Below are 20992 nucleotides of genomic sequence, written 5' to 3' on the forward strand. Positions count from 1 at the left end.
GGACACCTCGGCCCGGGTTAATACATATGTACAAAAAAATGCGCAAAATTAATCTATAGGTATTTTTAATACATTGCGGCCGTTATGCCTAGTCTTAACAGTTTTCCGCAGTTGTCCCTAATCCAAACACATGACAGCAACTCCTAATCTTAATACATAACGATAATCGAATAAATACAATCTATCCTTATTCATGGCATCTATTTGCCATCTTAATATATTGGATCTATTCGGCATCTTAATTCATGGAATCTTTTGATACATGGCGACGGCTTTAACCTATCTTAATACAGGTAAAAGCTATAACCGTTTTAGTGTCGACTCTAACTTGTGTAGACTACTTTGCTCTATCTAAATACTTGAGATCAACACCCCCGCGGGAATGGGGCTCAAACTTTCACTTATTTGCTTTCATGACGTAAATTTGTATTGCGGAATTCATGGTTAGACATCCGATTAAGGTGGTTGCATTGCATTAGTTATGAGTCCTCATTGGCAAAAGTTAGTTAAAATAAAATTTTTATATAAAATTTATATGCTGCTCCTTTAGATAGCAAACAGCACAAAGTTTGCCAACTTTCTGTCAGAAATTGACAAACATTCTGCGTTAAATTGGAGATCATTTGTTTATCATTGCCGTTTTTGCCACATTTGTTTAAATATTTTGGCAATATGTAACTTTTTTTTGTTAAACAAATTGAGCCATTTTGTTACAATTTGATCTACGAATTTAAACTACTTAAAGCAAAATCGTCTTAAAGCACTTAAATTCTATTGTCGTCAATTCGTTATCTCGAAAAAAATTTTAAACACCAGTGACCTGTTTTTGAATTCATGAACATTTGCTAAAAAGAACACGTTTAGTACAACAAATACGAAAAAACCTTGATTATAGCCCAATCATGAGAAAAAAGTGTATTAGCTATGGAAAGGACAAACTGAGAACACTTCACTAAAAACAAAGCAATTAATTTTCTACAACTATTTTCGAAGTTGCTTTATTGTACTTTCTTTGAAAAGTGAAGCATCAAGTAGAATTAATAAAAATATCCAACCGGGAGTCAAGGAATGTGAAGTTGGTTATATATGTCAGGTTTCACAAATTAAGTAGTTATAAGCATAACCGTATGAACCGATAAAGCAAAATTAAAATAATTAGTGACACAAAAAAATTTGACCATAACTCGTTTTTGCCATTCCCTTTGTTCACGGTTTTCAAAAATTTAGGCACAAAGAAGTTCTCAAAATGAAGAAGTTCCCTCAAGCATTCCTTTCCTAAGAAAACTCAAGTTTTTGCTCAATAACACCATGTTTTGCAGAAGATTGCCAAGGCACAAAATTTGATGCTAAGATAAACCTTTGTTATTTTTTATTGTTAATACTTGTCGCATTGACCGCCTTAAGTATACTCAGAAAATCATTTTGCTTATTTGAATTAATAAAGGACGATACAAGCGTTTAAGATAAATAAATCAGTTCTCAGTTTTTCTAGTTTTGTGTGTTGAATTTCGACTGTTTTTCTTTGATTCCTTTTGTTTGTCACTTCTTCTCTTAACCTTTGAAAGTCTGTTTCGAGCGAAGATCCATAATAGTGCATAGATGTTCTCAAATGAATTGGGCATCAATGATTTATTGATGACATAGCCGGCCCAATTTGAAAGAATGCAAAGAATAGTATACTAAGTCCATAAAATTAAAGACGATTCTTGGTTGAAAAAAACAATCTTGGTAACGCATTAACAAAGAAATTAATTTCGAGATAAAAGAATAACTGACGTTATGCAAGAATATCAACCTTGATAAATTTACGGATTTCAATGAAATTTTTTTGCAAAAATAAAACGAAGTACGGGAGAATAACGGTTAAAAAAGCGTAATAAACCGATAAACGCGAAAAAAACGGTAAAAATTTCCGCAAAACTACGGGTCCGCAGAAACTTAATGAGGAGGTCAAAATTTAGCTATCCGAACGAACGTTCTGAGGGGAGCAACAGGTTGCTACGGTGTAGCAATTTTTCTACCCGCAGAAAAGGCAGATTTTGAGTACAAACTGTCATGGAAAAATTGTTCTTTTCCTGAAAGAACTTACAAAGAGGCGAACCTTGTGAATTAGTGTTCGAATCAATGATAAAAATCAGTCAACTAGAACTTTGCTTAATTTAACAACAGGGCGAACTTTTTCACTAAACGCTGTCTTTAGTTTAACGGATCTCACAATTTGGTCCGAACCTGGGTATACTTCTATGACTTTGGCCAGTGGCCAAAGACCTCGAGGCGTGAAATCCTCCAAAACTCAAACAAGATTGTCTCGTCTCTCTTCAAATTGGGACAACCTTTAGTCCATTTGCAAACTTTCTGCTGGTTTGGGAGATATTCTATGAGAAATTTGTTCCAGAAATGTTTGGCCAACTGTTGTGAAGTTCTCCAAGACTTTGAGATTGTAATCTTTTTCTCGGAGAAAACACCAGGTGGAAAATTGACAGTGAGTCTGCTCAACAGAAAACGATTTTGTGTTAGGGGAAGTGGATCATTAATGTTACTCGAAGTGTTTGTGAGGGGACGAGAGTTCACGTCAAATTCTTTTTCGCAAGTGAAGGTAGACAAAGTTTCATTTGTTAGGGTTCTTGATCCATTGACCTTGTACAAAGACATTTTGAACAGTTGAATTAACCTTTCCCAACTACCATCAAAATGTTGTGCAAGAGGAGGACTAAACTTCCATTCAGTTTCAATATCAAGAATATGGAGTTTTGAGGCAAAATCCTTTGATGCTCTTAGTGATTCGATACCTTTCTTTAGTTCCGAACAAGAGCTGTGAAAAGATTTACCGTTTGCGGAAAAAATTTTCTGGGCTTTCCGCGGCGACTAATGAATCTGCGGATGCAATTCATTGTTGAGTCTGTAGACAGTTTTTCTGCTATCTCCAATTGGACTTCTCTTACCACCAAGCATTCGAACAGAAGTACGTAGCGTGTAGCGTCTCTGCCATATTGAGATACGGGGAAAGAACCTATGAAGTCAAGTCCTGTCGTCGCAAGACAAAGTGGTGCTCACTTGGTAACCGCTCGCATGGTAGATCAAGCATTTGAGGTTGCTGGATTTCTTGTATCATTCGTCGACAAGGAATGCATTGGCGGACTGTCTGCCTAACGACAGCTCGGCATTTCAAGACCCAATGGTATTGAATAAGGATGCACCGCGTTTGTTCAACTCCTGACTGAGCGTTAATTAGGTAAAAATTCTCGATTAGAAGCTTCACAACAGGGTTTAGACCATCCAGAAAGATTGGGTGTCGGGAAATTTCCAAATCCATTGCCTTGGACAACCGGACTTTGGCGCGGAGCTGATTATTGTTTTCAACATACGGACAAGGTCTTTCAGACAACTTGATTCTGAAAAGTCCTTGCCTTTACGTAGAGCAGATATTTTGTTTGCAATATTTTCAATCTGCGATACCTGGATAAGGTACCTGTACGCAAAAGTATGATGACAGAGAGCCAAATGTTTGCTTCGCTTCTTGCAAAAGTCGCCGAAAAAGAAACAGTGCGCAGTCACTCTTATCAACCGATTCCAGTTGCTAAAAAGTGCAATATTTATTAGACACCCTTGAGTTGACCGTTTAGGGGCTTCCGGTGGCTGTATTGAAAATACAAGTGGATGATGCTTCAAGAGATCTTGACAAGGCCATTCTTTCTCTTCGGAGCGCAGAAATGATGGTCCACTCAACCAACAAGAATTTGCATTCATCTGTCGAACCTCATAGCCTCTTGAGCCGTCATCAGCTGGATTATCAGATGAAGCGATGTAGCGCCAATTGAGAGATGAGAGACGTCGAGAATCCTTGCCTATCTATCGCCAACGAAAATTCGATGACGCACTTCGGGATTTCTCAACCAATTAAGTACAGTTATACTATCGGACCAGAAAAAGTAATTTCCGGTCTCCAAGTCTTGCTGTTTTTTGATAAATAGAGCAAATTGCGCGCCATACACTGCCGCTTGCAACACCAGGTTTGGAATAGTCATCCTCTTGATCGGAGCTACTCTGGCTTTGCCCATCATGAAGACTACATCCACAGTTTTATCAACGTACTCAGTTTTTAGATAAGACACTGCTGATAGAGCATAATCTGAAGCGTCTGTGAACATGTGAAGAGCTGTTGACTGAATTTTCGTGTTTCTACGGAAGAGAGCACGTGGAATGCTGATATTCTGGTAAGATGGAAGATCGCTTTTGAATTGAATAAATTCTAGGAACTGCTGAACGTCCAGTGGTGGGTCCCATTGTGGACCTTGATTCCAAACCACTTGCAATATTTTCCTCACCCTGATTGTTAAAGGGGCTGTAACGCCAAGGGGATGAAAAGTTGAAGCAATGAACTTCAAAATTTCCTCATTGCTGTGCATTTATCCATGAGGAACTTTTTGAAAAGTCCTTTCTCAATGATGTATTCGTCAGTGCTTGCGTTCCACGTAAGACCCAAAACTTTTTGATGTTGAGGTGATGGCACATCGGGCTTCAAAATATTATCAGTTGCGACATTTCTCAAGAACTCGTCGGAATTGAAATTCCACTTTGTGAGGTTGAAACCACCAAATGAAAGACACTCTGTGGTTCTTTTCATAACGTTTACAGCATTTTCAATGTGTGCTGTCGAGATATATAGGTCGTCCTTGTAGATATTACGCTCAATGAAGTGTAACACTTGGGGAAATTTGTCCTGATTGTCACTGCTGAACGAAGAAGAGCGTCTGCTATGCATGTGGAAGATTTTCCGCCGAAAATTTGTCGTGTGTATTCATACTCTTCAATTTTGCCACTGTAGTTCCATAGGAACCGAAAAAAGGCAGGATCAGAGAGAGCAACTTTAATTTGCATGAACGTTTGCTCAATATCTGCTAAAATTGCCACTTGTTGCTCGCGGAATCTTTAGCGGACTCCCACAAGATTACTCAACAAACCGGGTCCCTTCAAAAAGTTTTAATTCAAGGATTGACCTTGAAAATCACTGGATGCATTTGTGACTCTTCTGACTTTTCCGGGTGTGTTATCATTTGAAACGGGATGTTGAAAAAGATAAGAACATGCTGGTTCTATGTCTGTAGCAGGATCAACTTTGACAACAGAGTCAATTTGAAGATCTTTTTTAAGCGTCTCGTCATATTTATTTTGTAAATCTGGTTTTGTTGAGAGCATTTTGTTTAATTGCTTTAACTCTTTTTCTGCTAGCCATCTGTTTTTAGGTAAATTGGCATTTTCCTTCCAAAGAAGGCCTATTTCGTAGTGACCATCAGAAAATTTTGTAGTCGACTCAAGGATTAGCAGAGCTTTTTCACCATTTTTAGACATAGCCTTTTTTGGTGAAGCTATACCGTAGTTCTTGATTTTCATCCACTGTTGTACTTTTGTGAAAAATTCATTGTCTAGATGAAGATGAGAGTTGATTTGTGTTTTGAACACTGGGTTCCGTTTGTCTGCTGTGTCGCTATTTTTACCTGCACATGTCCATACTAGAGGAGTTTCTACAGCCCAGGGGCGCGTGTTTTTTGGGCTTTTAATCACCTTACTGTAATGGACTAGTTCCAGACTGTCAATGCCGATGATTAATGAGACTTTATTGTCATCAACATTAGGGAACGAAATGTGATTGAGATGTTCAAATTTCCTGCAAAGCTGGTTCAGCTCATTAGTGCTAACAGGGTTCATATTCAAATCGGAACTGCCAAGACTTCGTTTACGATGATTGGTGTCTTATTAGACTAACAATGTTTAACTTTTGAAGACACTGGAGGACACACTATTTCTTTTGTTGTGTGGTAGCCACTAATAGGCATCTTGCCAAAAGTGTTCAATTCAATACCTAGAATCAGAGCTGCGGATTGGAGGAGCAGGCTCTGGCAACTTCCGTTGTCGAAATAAGCACATGTCTCAAACGTTTTCTCCCCGTAAGACAGTTAGAGGGTAAGACGTAAGACGTTTTCTCCCCGTAAGACTGGTAAGAAATCAATTTGACCTGTGCCATGCAATTGAACCAATTGAACAGTTGAAGAGCGTCGTATTTCTTAATTTTTTGCAATGAAGCTTTCATGGAGCATTGTGTGGTGCTTTTTCCCGCAGTCTGCAGAGCGGCATACATTTTTTGATGTGCATTGTTGTACACGCGGACTACCAGAACTGTTGAAAACTTTAATTTCTTCACGTGTTCTCGTCTCTCGAGTGAACAGATATTGGGAATGAGAGCATTTGAATAAATAGTGACAGCTACCGCTATTTGGACAAACAACATCTTTCGCAGGGCTTGGTTGAAAGCTATTTGACGGGTTTGTGCGTTGATCCTAGTGTGATCTGTTGGACGGACGATTGAATTGGTTTTGCTGATTCAATTGCTTCCAAAGGTTGATAGAGGCCTTTGAATGAGTGCTTGGAGGTTGAACTGATGCAGAAGAAGTGGGTAGACCTCGGCAAGCCTTTTCATAAATTAAAAGCCACTCCGAAAGCTCTTTCATAGATGGTTGAAGTAAACTTCTTTCCAATCCTGCCTATTCCATTCCAAGCGGACTGGTGTTGAAAGCTTGTTTAAGGCTTGATTGACATTAGTAGTGGAATGTATGTCATGGTTGAATCCAAGTTGCTGAAATGTTTGCACAAGGGTTAAAAGGAAAGCAGAGAACTGCGTATAACTGTCTGGCATTGTCAGGTTAGGAGGTCTAAAATGTGACAGTTTTTCGAGGAAGGCATTGACAAACCTGTTCGGATTACCAAAATGCTCTTCCAGACGTGCTAATGCGAGTGCGTACAGGCTGCCATTGCAGCCGTAGCCGTCAACCAGTGCTTTTGCAATCAGGAGCGACTGCAGATGAATCATTTTTTCTGCAGAGGACATTGGAGAACGATCAATTGTTGCTTGAAACACGCTGAACCATTTATCCCTTTTAGTGGATCTCCATCAAATTTTGTCGCCTGTAACTTCGGCACCGATTTCTGGAAACAAGAAGACATTGAGGTAGGAGTCTGTGGCCCAAAACCAACTGTTGGAAGTTTAAAGGATGGTTGCGAAGGTCTGATTGGCGGAGTCAAAGAAGAAGTTTGAGCCGCCTGATGAGAATCATGGAATGAAGGAAATGCGCCGTCAATTTTTGCGGAAGTGGTTTTGAAACCACCAAAGGCCACACCAAGGCATTGTTGATGGTGCTGGTGCTTGATACGTCAGCCAATGGGAGTTGTTGCGACAAATTTGCCGGCGGCAAAATAGTGTTTGAGTCTCCCATTAAGCTACTGGGTGCAGCATTGTTAGGGAAGGATTCTATGTAAGAACCGTATTCAGCTGGTGCCGGGAAAATGTTGGTCGTTAAGGATGGGTCAGTATGAGTTTGACATCAGCTGTCGTCAAAGGTCACCCTCGGGATGTTATTTGTTTGGTTGCATTGTGGCGCGGACACAAGATCCTTTTTGTATTTTCGGTATGCGGAAGTATTTTCCGTATCTTGAATTTGAGTTTGCATAAATGAGAGCATAGAGTTTCTGCGTCAGATGATGGTGCTTTGAAACAGTTCTTGAATTGTAAAGTCGTACTTCTCCTGAAGTTCCTTGATTTCTAAGAGAGTTTCCTCGATTGTTACTCGGTCCTCGCCGCAGTCAATGCCGGATGTAATAAATTCGATATACGACTCGGTTTCACTTTCGTACATCAACTTTAAGTTGGTCAGACGTTTTAATTGGGGATCTTCAGAGACCTGCTCGTGACTTTCGGTGTTGTCGTCTGAGTATTGTGTCTGCGAATTTGAGGAGTTCATTGTTTTGTTGTTACTTCCTGTAGATTTTCCAGTTCTAGTAAAAACCATTGAACTTCACAGCTCCAACAAAGACAACTTCTTTCTTCGAAGCGCTTTGAACCTTTGTCAGCAAGTCTGTTAGAAACTGCAACACCTATCTAGAAAACCTAGCTGAATACCTAAAATCTACTAGATACCTACCTGAAACCTAAGCAGAAACCAAAATGAAAAACTTCCTGAACAAACTTAGCTGAATACCTAAAATCTACTAAATAACTACCTGGATCTACCTGCAACCTGCCTGAAACCTACTCAATAACCTACCGGATACCAATGAAACCTACCTGATACCACTAGATTAACCTACATGAAAACCTAATCGAATACTTAAGAAAACCTATATGCCTTCCTGGAACCTACCTGATTTTTATTCAATAACCTACCTAATACCACTTAAACTTACCTGATACCACCAGAGAAACCTATCGGAAAACCTATCTGAAAACTAAAAACTCACATATACCTACCTGGGACTACCCACAAACTACCTGATACATAATCAATAACCATCAATAACCTGCCGAATACCACTGAAATCTACCTGATACCACCTGATAAAGCTACCTGAAAAAAAAAACGAAACCTGCCTGAATACTTTATCAATACCGACATTACATACTATTTGGAGAATAATGTCGTTATTTTTCCGGACAAAAAACAAAGAGAACGTTGTTGAAAAACGTGTTTCGTACGCTCGTGTTTAACTATCGTTTCGTAAAATTGGGAACGCAGATTAAAGCGCTCGATCTGAATTACGGGAAAACGCAAGAAGGTAATATTGTTGAAACATCGAAATTTTTTCAGTATTTTGTGGTCATATCAAGAAAAAATTCTTAGGTCGCAAGAAAGGGGTGAATAGTCAAAAGGGCGAAAAAAAATAACAAGGAAAGATAAATTGTAATAACTAAAAAAAAGTCCAGTTAAATATGAAGCTCGTCTTGTGATGGAATGGGTGTTCTCCCGGATGTTGGATGGGAGAACTTTTCACTAAAAACAAAGCAATTAATTTACTACAACTATTTTCGAAGTTGCTTTATTGTACTTTCTTTGAAAAGTGAAGCATCAAGTAGAATTAATATAAATACCGAACCGGAGTCAAGGAATGTGAAGTTGGTAATATATGTCAGGTTTCACAAATTAAGTAGATATAAGCATAACCGTATGAACCCATAAAGCAAAATTAAAATAATTAGTGACACGAAAAAATTTGACCATAACTCGTTTTTGCCATTCCCTTTGTTCACGGTTTTCAAAAATTTAGGCACAAAGAAGTTCTCTAAATGAAGAAGTTCCCCCAAGCATTCCTTTCCTTAGAAAACTCAAGTTTTTGCTCAATAACACCATATTTTGCAGAAGATTGCCAAAGCACAAAATTTGATGCTCAGGTAAACTTTTCTTCGACATCATTTCAAACAGGGTGATATGATGTGTTTTATGCTTTCAAAAGCAACAGTGGGAATTTTTCAATGCCGCACACCGACTCATCCGAGCCTTTTTGTTATTTTTTATTGTTAATACTTGTCGCATTGACCGCCTTAAGTATACTCAGAAAATCATTTTGCTTATTTGAATTAATAATGGACGATACCAGCGTTTAAGATAAATAAATCAGATCTCAGTTTATCTAGTTTTGTGTGTTGAATTTCGACTGTTTTTCTTTGATTCTTTTTGTTTTCACTTCTTCTCTTAACCGTTGAAGGTCTGTTTCGGGCAAAGATCCATAATAGTGCATAGATGTTCTCTAATGAATTGGACATCAATGATGTATTGATGACAATACTTTTGCTATTATTGTTATTATAATTAGCGTTCCTTTTAATAGTATACGAGATATCTTTTTAAAAGTTTTTTAAATTTTTTTGCTGTTTTTAGGAATGTTAAAACTGGATTCGGCAGAAAAGAACAACATTTATCTTATTCACAAAAAAAGATACTGAGCTCCAGTCGGACCCAATTTATAACGGAAACAACTGTCAAGAGGTCTTTACTAATTTTGTGCAAATTAGGTGACAAAGTGATAAGAATTCGAAGGCACCTAAATTATTACAGAAAAAACCCGCCTGAGGGCTTACATAATCTAAATGATAGCCTTATGATTTAATGATATAGTTTCCCGTACCTAACTCCAGGTTTGTTTCAGCACTGCACCAGTATAAATGCAATTCCTCATCATTACTAAATCATAGACTGATTGATGTCACTTTTTTTGACTTGCGAGACTTGTGTTCATCCTGATTTTACAATGGCCAGACTTGCGCCAATTCTGATTTTGTACTTTTCAGACTTGCGCCAATTCTGATTTTATACTTTTCAGACTTGCGCCAATTCTGATCTTTTATTTTTCATACTTTTGGTCAAGTCTGATTATTCACTTGTCAAACTGGCATCCATTCTGTATTTTTTTACTCAAAAAAATGTCAAAAATAGCCGGGGAAACGTCAAAAACAGCCAGAAGAAACGTCAAAAGTAAACGAAAAACGTCAAAGTAGCCAAACAATCCTCAAAAATAGTCAAAAAACATCAAAAATAGCCAAAAAAATGTCTAAAACAGCCGGGAGAACGTCAAAAATTGCCACAGAAGGGTCAAAAATAGCCAAAAAAACTTCAAAAACAGCCGAAAAAACGTCAAAAGTAGCCAAAAAAACGTCAAAAGTAGCCAAAAGAAACGTCAAAAATAGTCGGAAAAATGTCTAAAACAGCCGAGGAATGTCAAAAATAGCCAAAAAGAAACGTCAAAAATAGCCAAAAAAAACGTCAAAAATAACCGAAAAAAAGTAATATTTACGTTAATAACTACTTTAACTTCCTAAACCTTAATTAGTATTTACTTAAATACTGGTCGAATCCGATCCAGTTATGGTTCATTAGAAGCGCCGTGAACAAAGCTTTAAGATCATTTATAGGACTCTGTATTTTGACCAGTGGTTCGGGAACTACCGGTCACCGAGCTCAACGCAAGCTGACCGATTTCGGCATATGCCACCCTGCTCTCGTTCGTAAAATTATGACTATAAACATTACATTAACTCACTGAGGGCAAGAGCGGCTCTTTTACTAGCTGGTAACAAGAGATACAACACATTTCTTCAAGAACTTCGCCCTGACTATCTTCGGGTTGAGACATTACAGCTATCTGAAAAGAAAATTTCGTGAAATACCGGCCAAAAAGGGGCTGAAATGGCAGCAAAAGGGCGTAGATTACCTGAAATACCCTCAATTGCTCCAGCTTTGAGCAAAACAGACTTCCCGGGGTGCTATTGTACTGTTTGGTACTCCCTGTCATCATTTCCTAGCACATCGGTAAAGGGACCACCCCGGAAATGCGAAAATCGTGGCACGTTATAACATTTTTTGGCCTTCGAAATTTTCACATGAATTTTTTTGAAAAGTTATTTTTCACTTGGGAATCACTTGCCAAGTGTAATTCAAGTCTGATATGACTAAAACACTTGATATTGTAATCAGCACTGATTTTTGGAGAAAGACTTGCATTTATACTGGTTCAGTATTGATTTACACTTGGAGTTCGGTACGGGTTAAAACAGTTTTCAATAGATTTTTCATTTCAAAGCTTCTAAGATTTCCTTTAAGATGCAGAAGCTTCTAAGCACTCTTTAGTTTTGCTTTCGTGATTTTTAAGTAGATAAAAATCTGTGCAAAAGAGATAAAAAGAGAGAATTAACAATTTTGTTTAAATACAGAGTATCAACATTAGTAAAAGAAAATGCTGTATTCTTAAACTAATTAAGAGCTGAAATGCATTTGGAAAACGTATGATAAAAATGTGAGACAATTCTAACCAGGACACATCATCCAAACTTAAGCTTCAATCTTAGTAATTCTGTTCAATTAATTTTCTTTAAGTTTGAGCTTATGAAGTGTTTAAAATCATAGCGATACAACTCTTTAAATAAATTTTACTTATTTTTCTTAGAAACAAAACTGATACTGAAACAGAACGCCTGTTCTTGCGATCTGCTTAGAAAAGCAGCATGAAAAAAATGAAATAATTAGACATGTTTTCTCGATATGTGTAAAATATCGAACTACAATGTACTGTGTTTGTGTCTCAGTCTATTGTACATTTCGGACACAAAAACCAGCAAAGTTGCTTCATTTTGTCAGAGGGAGGGGTAATCAGAGCTCATTTTTAGATTAGAATTATAAGCGAGCAAGGAAAACATGACATATAGGCAATTTTAGTTCAAATTGAGCAAGTTTGGAAAAATCCGTCACATTGTTCACAACTTGTATTTCTGAGCATTCATCAATCAAAAATTGCTAACAAGGTGCCAATTATGTAAACATTAAAGAAAGCCTAATTGAATTTTAATAGTATAAAAGTTCTTCTTTTCAATTATTTCTGACTAAAAAGGCAAATTGCTGTCTTTAACCTAGTCCTTATATGGTAGTTAACAAAATTTAATTTATTGACTGTCTTCAATCATTATTATCAAAATCGAGAACTCTAGCTGTACGCTAATTTAATTCAGAAACGCCGGAAAGATTGGTGAGATAAATATTAGACAATTGTGACGAGGTACTGTCACATTTGTCCACGATTTGGTCCACGCGGCCAAAAAAGGCTAAATGTACGTTTAGCGCCGTTATGTAAATGAGAGTCTCTTGCTGAAATTATTTTGCACTGTTGAGGGTTAATCTCTTTGGTAGCGTGGTAGTTTATAAATTTCAAATTTAATCCAAGTGTTTTTCTGATTCCTTCCAACTGTCTCCTTTTCGTCAAGTGGAAACTATTTATCAAAGTTTCAGATATTTAGGCATTTAAAAAAGTATGTATTAATTGTAAGGAGTATTTGATCTATTATCAGTCCATACAAATCTCTCCTTGTGGTAACAGTGCTCATGCTTTTGTTCTCACAAAATAATTAAGAAAAATATTTTGTTCATGATGGGGCATATAGCCTAAGAGATATACCCATTACAATTAATCTTTACTTTTTTTGAAGTGCCTAAAATTCTGAAACTTTGTTGATTGGTTTCCAGGACCATTTCTGTTTTTTTTCAAACATTCAACAAACCAACAAGCGGTAAAAATAAGCCACTATTTTAGCGGTAAAATTACTGTTTCTGTACTTGTTCTCAAACTCTCTCAGGATAGTTTACATATACTGTGATTCTAATATTATTCCCGAAACCGTTTAGGTTAAAGGATTAGTATTGTGTTTTTGATTGGAGTATAACAAGTGAAGTGCTCGATGTTTCTTTTAATTATCAAGTTTGAACAAGGAGACTCGCTAATACGGTTCCGAGCCCGCTCATCCACAATTTTGGCATAACTGTCTACCAAATTGGGAACAGAGAGAAAACTCCAGAATTTCAAGTTTTTTTTTTCAAAAAAAATTGGTGTATGAACAAAAAGATAGCCTTCCAAGCAATTTACTGAGTGGAGTAAAAAACGACGCATTAGCTCGATGAGATATGTCAATATTAAGAAAGCGAGTCAAGACGAACAGCAAATTCAATTAACAACAACAAACATTAATTACATCAAAAAATTTATGTCTGTTTAAAAAAAAAATATAATAACATAGTCAAAATAGCGTCATATAAAACTGAAACTAATGAAAATAACTTGTAATTCACCAACAAAGTGTTGGCAGCAGTCCATAATAAAGCTTGGTAACAATTAGACAATAAAGAACAAAAACAGTAAATTTGAAAAATTGGCTTATTTTTTTAAAAAAAACAATTAATTTCAAAGTAATGAAAATCATTAGAAATAAACTAAAAAATCCCAAAGGTTTACAATTGCAAGTGTTTCTAAAGATGCAAATTAAAAACTGTTGGCATTCGATTTTTAAGCGGTTACAAAAAAAAACCAACAAAAAGACAACAATCAAAAAATCAGTTAAGTTTTGCCAGAAAAAGCTTTTGAAGACGTAAAGCCACAGTTTGGTCCTCGAAAAATGTTTGATTGCGCCCTCTTCTAACACCGATAATTTCTCTTGTAACCTTTTATTAGTGAAACCAATTAACAAGCAGATAAAAAGAAAAAGTGCAAAATTAAGTAAAAATTCTTTTATTTTCGCTAAAAAATTATCTCCAAAGACGTGGAAAGCCATTAATTACAAAATGAAATAGGTAAATTGAATCGTTTTCTCTTCCAAAGGAAGCTTTTGAGACCTGTAACTATCCAGATTATTTATTTTACGTTTACAAAAAGAATGTAAATTATCACAAAAATCAAAATTTAATTTAATTTTTTTGTGAGAAACCCGTGTCGAAGCCAGTAAAGTCAAAATGAATTCTTTAAAAACATTAGATTTTGTGACAATAATCACCTTGACAACCTCTTTTGACAACAAAATGGTCAACGTGGGCCTGTAATTAACGAGACTAGGTAACAAACAGACAATAAATGGAACAAAATCGCGAAGTTTAAAAGTGTTTTTTTTTAATTTCGGAAAACAATTGTTTTCAACGTCATCAAAGCCATCAGCTATCTAATAATATTAAAAAATCAGCCCATCTATTCGTCAATGAACAGCTATTGAAACCGAGTCATTGTACAGGAAATTTCATACGACGAAAAAGACAAAGTAAATACGACATTAAGACAGAATCGAAAGTTTCAATTAAATTCTTCGAGAAAGTATTGTCGAAGTCGTTAAAACCAGAGCAGAGTCCATATACTAAAGATTTTAATATTATCAACCATGTATTATTTTGAACGCCATTATTGTGATATATCAACTGTCAATAACGTGATAATGAGACACCACTAGAAAACGTGAAATGTGGGCAAACACCTGAAAATAAAAAAAATGAGAAATCTAGTAGTATAAAATCCAGAAAACCATAATTTAAGGTGTATATCCGCAGTGAAGATTGAGTTTGATTTCAGTAGAAAGATGAAGCAGTCTTTCATTGCTGACACAAAGCTACAAATTAGGAGAAAAAAGGAGGTAAATTTCATTGAGCCATTATTTATTTAAATATCAATTATTTTTAAAAGTCAAAAATACCATAAGCTTTCAAGTAATAAACTAGATACAATAATTTGGAGCTAAAAAGCAACCGTATTGGACCTATCAATAGTGAGCTTTGGACTGAAATGTTCTGTTATTTGTTTATTTAAAATACAAAAAAGATCGAATTTTTTTTATAAATGAGACCGACTGATTACAATCCGAATTATTTTTGGAATGCAACAGTCCAAGTTTGGTTCAAATCTAACTCTGCTAAAGTTGTTCGTCCATTGAGAATACCGAATGTTCCGAATGTTATGAATATAGATATTTTGTTAGTTATAAAATCAAAAATAAATGCTGCGTTTTCGATAATCAACGAGTAAAGTCAGAAAAAACGGCAAAGTGTTAATTACGGAGCACTCGCAGAGGAAATTTAAGTAGAAATAGCCGCTTTTGAGTTTAAAATGATTGTGTTAGTGGTGTTTTGGTGTGTACTTCTTACGAATTTAGTCAAAGTGGACTAAAGAAACTTATTTCGTGCTGTTTTTAATGAAAAGGTCTGAATTTCGGAATATTTAGCCTGAATTTTCGACAAAAAATAATTAAAAAAGCCAACAATATTTTTTGTCTTTGAAATTAAAATAAACAACACTTTTTTTGAAAAATTTAGCAAATTTAAGCAAAATTAGCGAAATTTTAGTCAAAAATTCCGGGAAATGTGAATAAAATCAACGGAATTCACTCTATTTTCTGAAAAGTTTAACCCTCGATAACTCCTTGTAAAAAGCCATAATCGCAAAAGAAAAATTTTGATTCCATATTTCACGCTGCACAAGCTTTCTGTTGATACCAGTCTCAACTCTCTACGATGAATATATCGATCGGCCAAAATTGACTGAACAAAAAAAACCCATTTGAGTATATAGTTCCTCCCCCCCTCAAGAGGGGTCGGAACAATTAACAAACAGTGAAAGTCCATTGAATCTGGGCTGAACTGAACAAAAAAATAAACCGCTAAATGTAAAATGCAATAGAGAACTTAAACATTTATTTGTTTGAGTCAAAAAAGAGCTCAGCATTGCTGGCGTCCTTGTTTGATCAAAAATGGTAGTAACAATTATTTCAATAACACAAAAAATTTATTCTTTATTTTTTCATTATTACTAGGACGAGAACAACCAAATTACTTACTAAATAAAGTGTAATCTTTTGGTTATAATTTGATTTACCTAATTCGACAAAAGAGTTAAATGATTTTTACAATCTTCAAAAATTGTTTACACGCTGTTCTTTCAAAACTACTGGTAAGATTTTTCGTTCATTAATAATCATAAAGTCAAAAAAAATGTCCAGTAAATTTACAACGCTAGTCATGGCTCTATTTTTGTTCAAACTTATACATTTATAAATTTATTTAACGTTGAGCGAAAATTTGAACGTGCTGTTTGCTCTGTTAAGAAGTTCTTCAAGTTGCACCAGAATATGCAAACATTGCGTTTGAAATAGAAGTACGCGGGTGAAGTTTGCTCAGACTAAACTCGACCAGAAACTTTAAATGTTATCAATATCAATGCAATCTTAAACATTGCTTTATTTACGAAAACGATCAATTTGTTCAGCTTTCTAATCTCCCAGAAATCTATTTTGTCAGCACTGCAACTCGCTGAGCAAAATTTAAAATGTCGAAAGTACTTTTTGTAGTTTTTGCTGTTTTGGTACCTTTGAAACAAAGCCATAGTTTGAATATTTTATTCTCTGTACCCTGCTGGGGTGGACATTTTGGAACCATGTCACCTTTGTTTAGCCCAATTTGCCAAAAACATAATTGCACTCTGGTTGAGTGGGCGAAACTTTGCGAGCGCAAAATGAAACCATTCTACGAAAAGGTCAACTTTGAAGTGATCAAACGACACGGGTTACATGACGAGTACTCGTTCGATGGGGCTTGGCATTTTCTGGTGAATTTTTGCCCACATTTAATTGAAACGCACACTTACATGCACACAGAGCTGTCAACTATTTTCGAAGCAAACCGTGGAAAATACGACCTTGTCATAACTGATCATTTTCTGGCAGGATCGGTGATAGCTGCTGAAAAATTCGACATTCCAGTCGTACTCCAGACCCCGGGAACAATGGCGGGGGTTGAGAACGTGCAAGACAAATTTCCACAACAAATGACTGACATTTTTGTGCTCAAACTATTCTTCAGCGACTGCTGGGCCTGGAAATACAATCGAAGGGCTTTGGATAACTTGCCAGACTTTGTAGACTTTCAAGGTAATTTCTTTTTGACCGAGTTTTCGGACAGGTACCCGTCTTTAATACCCGGATCTCTCCCATTACATGCAGAACCCCATTCAAGTCAAAATGGGGAGTATCTCTTCATTGGAGGCATCCGCAACGAGTCTCATTTTGACAAACTGGATGAAAGTATGGAAACTTGGATTGACAAAGACCAAACAGACATAATCTACATCTCATTAGGAACGCTTGCAGTTCTGGACCCCGAAAGTGTGAAAAACTTTTACGAAAACGTCCGAAACCAGAACAATTACAGGGTAATTTGGTCCTTGGGCTTAGGGTTAGAGCGCACAGCTAAGGAGGCGGGAATATATTCCGAAAAAAGTGATCGAATTTTGCTAAGCGATTATCTACCGCAATATACACTTTTAGGTCACCCCAAGGTGAAAGTTTTCGTAAGTCATGTTGGTTTGGGTTCTATGATCGATTTTATCAAGCGAAAGGTTCCCGTTGTCGCCATTCCCCAATTTGCAGACCAGTTTGCAAACGCCATCCTTCTAGAAAACCTCAACTTAGCTATCCAACTTAAAGTGTTCAAGTTTGAAGACGTGGACAAGGCCATTGCCCAAGTGTTTCAAAACTACGATTTTTACGTTCAAAACTTACAAAAATTGTCGGATGAATTCGAGAAACACGAAGATCCGGAATTGATTGACGCTTTTATCACTAAAATTGCGGCTCGGAAGAAAACTACAGTCAAATACGAACTAGAATACGAAGTAAATTGTCCAAGATTTCACGTGGTATGGAAGTTGCTCACATTCGGTTTTTACGCTTTCGTGATTGCTTTGTTTCTGGCTGTGCTTTTGGCTGTTCGAAGATTTTGTATTAGAGGTTTTGCGCCAAAATCTAAGACTAGCTAATCCCTGTCATTGTAATGTGCTAAATAACTGAACTTTGACAAACTAATCAAAATAATAAAGCTACATTTCATGATTAATAAAACTTTATTGTACAATATTCAAAGCTTAAATTTGATTTTATGAAACGACCCAAAAGATTTTAATCTTGGGATTGGTATAAAGGGATAAAGGGGGAAGATTACACTGTCCTCCGTCATATTCAAGTCGAGCAACAGTCTTTTTTGGGTTAAGCTTTAGTCTTTCCATTAAAAAATTGGGTTGCGCAATTTTCTTTTATAATTCGGTTATAAACATCAACCAAAATACTTTGCCTATGCTTTTTGTTGCTTCTAGAGTTGCTGAACTTACCACGCCCAACAATTAACCCCCATTACGAGACGGAAATCCACTTAATGAATAGAGTAGTTGGAAAATTGTAAAATTTATGGGACTAATCACATAGCTCGCATTGATCTCATTAATTAGAGGCCCATGGGACTTGATCTGAATCTATAACAACCGAAAATACGAATAAATTAACTGTATGTTTATGAAAAACATGCATTAAATTCGGTCAGCTAATTTGCGAGGCCAAAAGATAGAGAGGACGATAGAGGCTTATCAGTGACCACATTCGAAACCCTTACGACTGTTTAACCATGAACTTATTTGGCGTTTTATAAATATTTCCTCTTCCAAAAAATTGAAAAACAAAAATTTTAGATCAGCCAGTTATTTTTTGATAAAAAACTTCGGAATCGCAACAAAAGAAGGAGCAGAGGTGCTGATTTTGTTATTAATTATTAATAAATTTCTCACTTTTAACTACGCAAGCCGGATAAAAAAGCAGTAGCCAAAGAAGGTAGCCATGCATGCCAACATATACCTAAAATTGTTGAAAAATTGCTGTTTATTTTCATAACAGAATAGATTCTAAATGTTCAACAAACATAATTTTTGAATATTAAAATAAAACAAGGAGGCTGGGTCATGTGCAGTTGCATATAATATTACTAGCCCAATCAACCACGTTTTTGTAGCAAAGAAAAACATTACCTAACGAGGAAGAGATAAAAACTTTCGAAAATTCATATTTTCAAAAAACAATTTGTGTATTTCGAATTTTCAAAAACAATTTGTGTATCTCTTTTAAAAATTCCTCTAACCTCAAACCACTAAACAAATTAAATATCGCCTAATAACAGAGCCAGTGATACCTGCCGTTAACGAGAATAAAACACAAAACAAAAAACAAATTAAAACAAAAACAAAAAGTTATTTAAAACGGTTAATGACCAAACAAAATACCTTGCAATTTAACAGCAAAACGTATGAAACTAGTTTTTATTGAGAATAATTATCAAATAAAAGGGAAAAACAAAAGGGGCGAAACATAAAAATACGTTTATAATTCTTTGAAAACATTAATTTCAAAGTCATGCAAACAATTAGCTATCAACTGAAATCAGTAATTATCTTCCTCTATGCTTCCACTAGGGCGATTATTTAAGACCTATATCAATCAAGAAGTTCAAATGACTACAAAACACAGGCAGAAACTAAGAATTCGAATAAATTTTGCGACAAAATTGTAACAAAGCCGTTAAAATTGAATTTTAGTTACTGAAAACAACATTTGCCATTAATCCGATATATCGTTTGTCATAGACGTGCACTTTTTGTGACATTGTGACAAGACAGTAATGAAGGACCTCTAAGACTGAAAATTTTGCAACCAGATTATGAAAACTTGTTGTAACCAAGCCAAAAAGCCAATATTTAAAGAACAAAACAGGAAAGAAAATTAAATAATAGTTCCCCTGAAATTTTTTGCGATCTCTTTTCTTTGCTTAATTTACAAATTAAGTTTAGAAATAAGATAAAATGCATTGCTAAAAATACCATGTATTATCTCTGCAAACCACGATTAATTGAAATTCATAAAATATAAAAGTTCAGTTCCAAAATGCTAATTAGATCAACTTGAAAAATATTAGGAAGTTAATTTGACATTTTAGAAGTCATAAATCAAGCTAACGGCAATAAAATGCAAACTACCGAGGAATACCGACAGAAATTAGAAATTCGAAATTTACTCGAAGTTTTACTCAAAAACAATGATGAAACTAAAAAATACTGGCTTTTCAGACAATAAGGTAACGCCAGCTCATTGTTTTGCAACTGGACGTAAATGGTATATGTCAAAAGCTAAGAGCTTGATTTGATTTTTTCACGTCTGCAATTAAAATTAAGGCTGCAAACTGTTCTTAATAGGTCACCAACCCGTTACATTCCAAAAAATTTTAGTGTACAAAACTCTTCGATTAGACCAAAAGTAACCCAGCTGTTGCAGCTTATCGATTAAAACAAATAAGTGTCTCAAATGATAGAGTAAAAATTGATTTGACAAAGGTCAATTCATTGACGAATTATACATAATGACCACATATTATAGCAAAAAAATCATTAGTTATCAACTGAAAGCATTTAATTTTTTCACTAGCCGCTTAGAAAGAAAATCAGATCTCGGAGGAACTAAATTGAGTCATGAGACTTCACAAGATATACAATCCCGGCAAAAGTGAAAGGTCAGGATTTCGTAAAAAAATGTTCAAAAAACTTTTTGTTGAATCAAAAATAACTAAAAAAACATTAATCATTAGGCCTCATGTTTTTCAGTGGTATTTCTCAATATTTAAAAGCCGCCTTTTGAATAAAATTTTTGACTTTCGGGAAAAAAAGTGCAAATGATTATAAGAAGGACGGATTTAAAAAAAAACAATCTGAATCCTTGCTCATTGCGAAAATCATCTAGGAGAACCTAACAAGTTTTGCCATTGCTACCATATTCTTACTACATATTTTGACAAACGGAAATTTTAGTTAATCAAAACGAATTGAAATTACTAAAAAAATAGAAATTAGTGAAATTAGAAAATCTGGAGCATATTGTCTAAAACGTTAAAAACTGCAATCAGTCTTTTAATTTCAGTTATCAATAGCACGAAATTTCCGGTATGTTGGTTTTGCTCTTGAAAACAACAGAACAATCACGCTTCCAGACAAAGAAATGATGATTTTT

The 20992-nt window shown here is 35.6% G+C and overlaps 2 protein-coding genes across 2 annotated transcripts; one reads left to right on the forward strand and one right to left on the reverse strand.

Annotated features, from left to right (window-relative positions):
• Nucleotides 1-3845: 3845 nt before the first annotated feature.
• On the reverse strand, nucleotides 3846-4406 carry LOC142338156 (uncharacterized). The gene has a single exon (XM_075387793.1). It carries the CDS (start codon nucleotides 4404-4406, stop codon nucleotides 3846-3848), a length of 561 nt encoding a protein of 186 aa, XP_075243908.1.
• An 11782-nt stretch (nucleotides 4407-16188) lies between these two features.
• On the forward strand, nucleotides 16189-18056 carry LOC142338647 (UDP-glycosyltransferase UGT4-like). Its single transcript, XM_075388491.1, has one exon. The coding sequence runs from the start codon at nucleotides 16444-16446 to the stop codon at nucleotides 17929-17931; it is 1488 nt and encodes a 495-aa protein (XP_075244606.1). The 5' UTR covers nucleotides 16189-16443; the 3' UTR covers nucleotides 17932-18056.
• The last annotated feature ends 2936 nt before the right edge of the window (nucleotides 18057-20992 follow it).

The sequence above is a fragment of the Convolutriloba macropyga genome, chromosome 4 (genome assembly GCF_964194025.1).
Source record: "Convolutriloba macropyga chromosome 4, txConMacr16.3, whole genome shotgun sequence".
NCBI classification, from domain to species: domain Eukaryota; kingdom Metazoa; phylum Xenacoelomorpha; order Acoela; family Convolutidae; genus Convolutriloba; species Convolutriloba macropyga.

Coding starts and splice junctions, on each gene's coding strand:
- LOC142338156 (XM_075387793.1), bottom strand. CDS start 4,406: ATGCACAGCAATGAGGAAATTTTGAAGTTCATTGCTTCAACTTTTCAT.
- LOC142338647 (XM_075388491.1), top strand. CDS start 16,444: ATGTCGAAAGTACTTTTTGTAGTTTTTGCTGTTTTGGTACCTTTGAAA.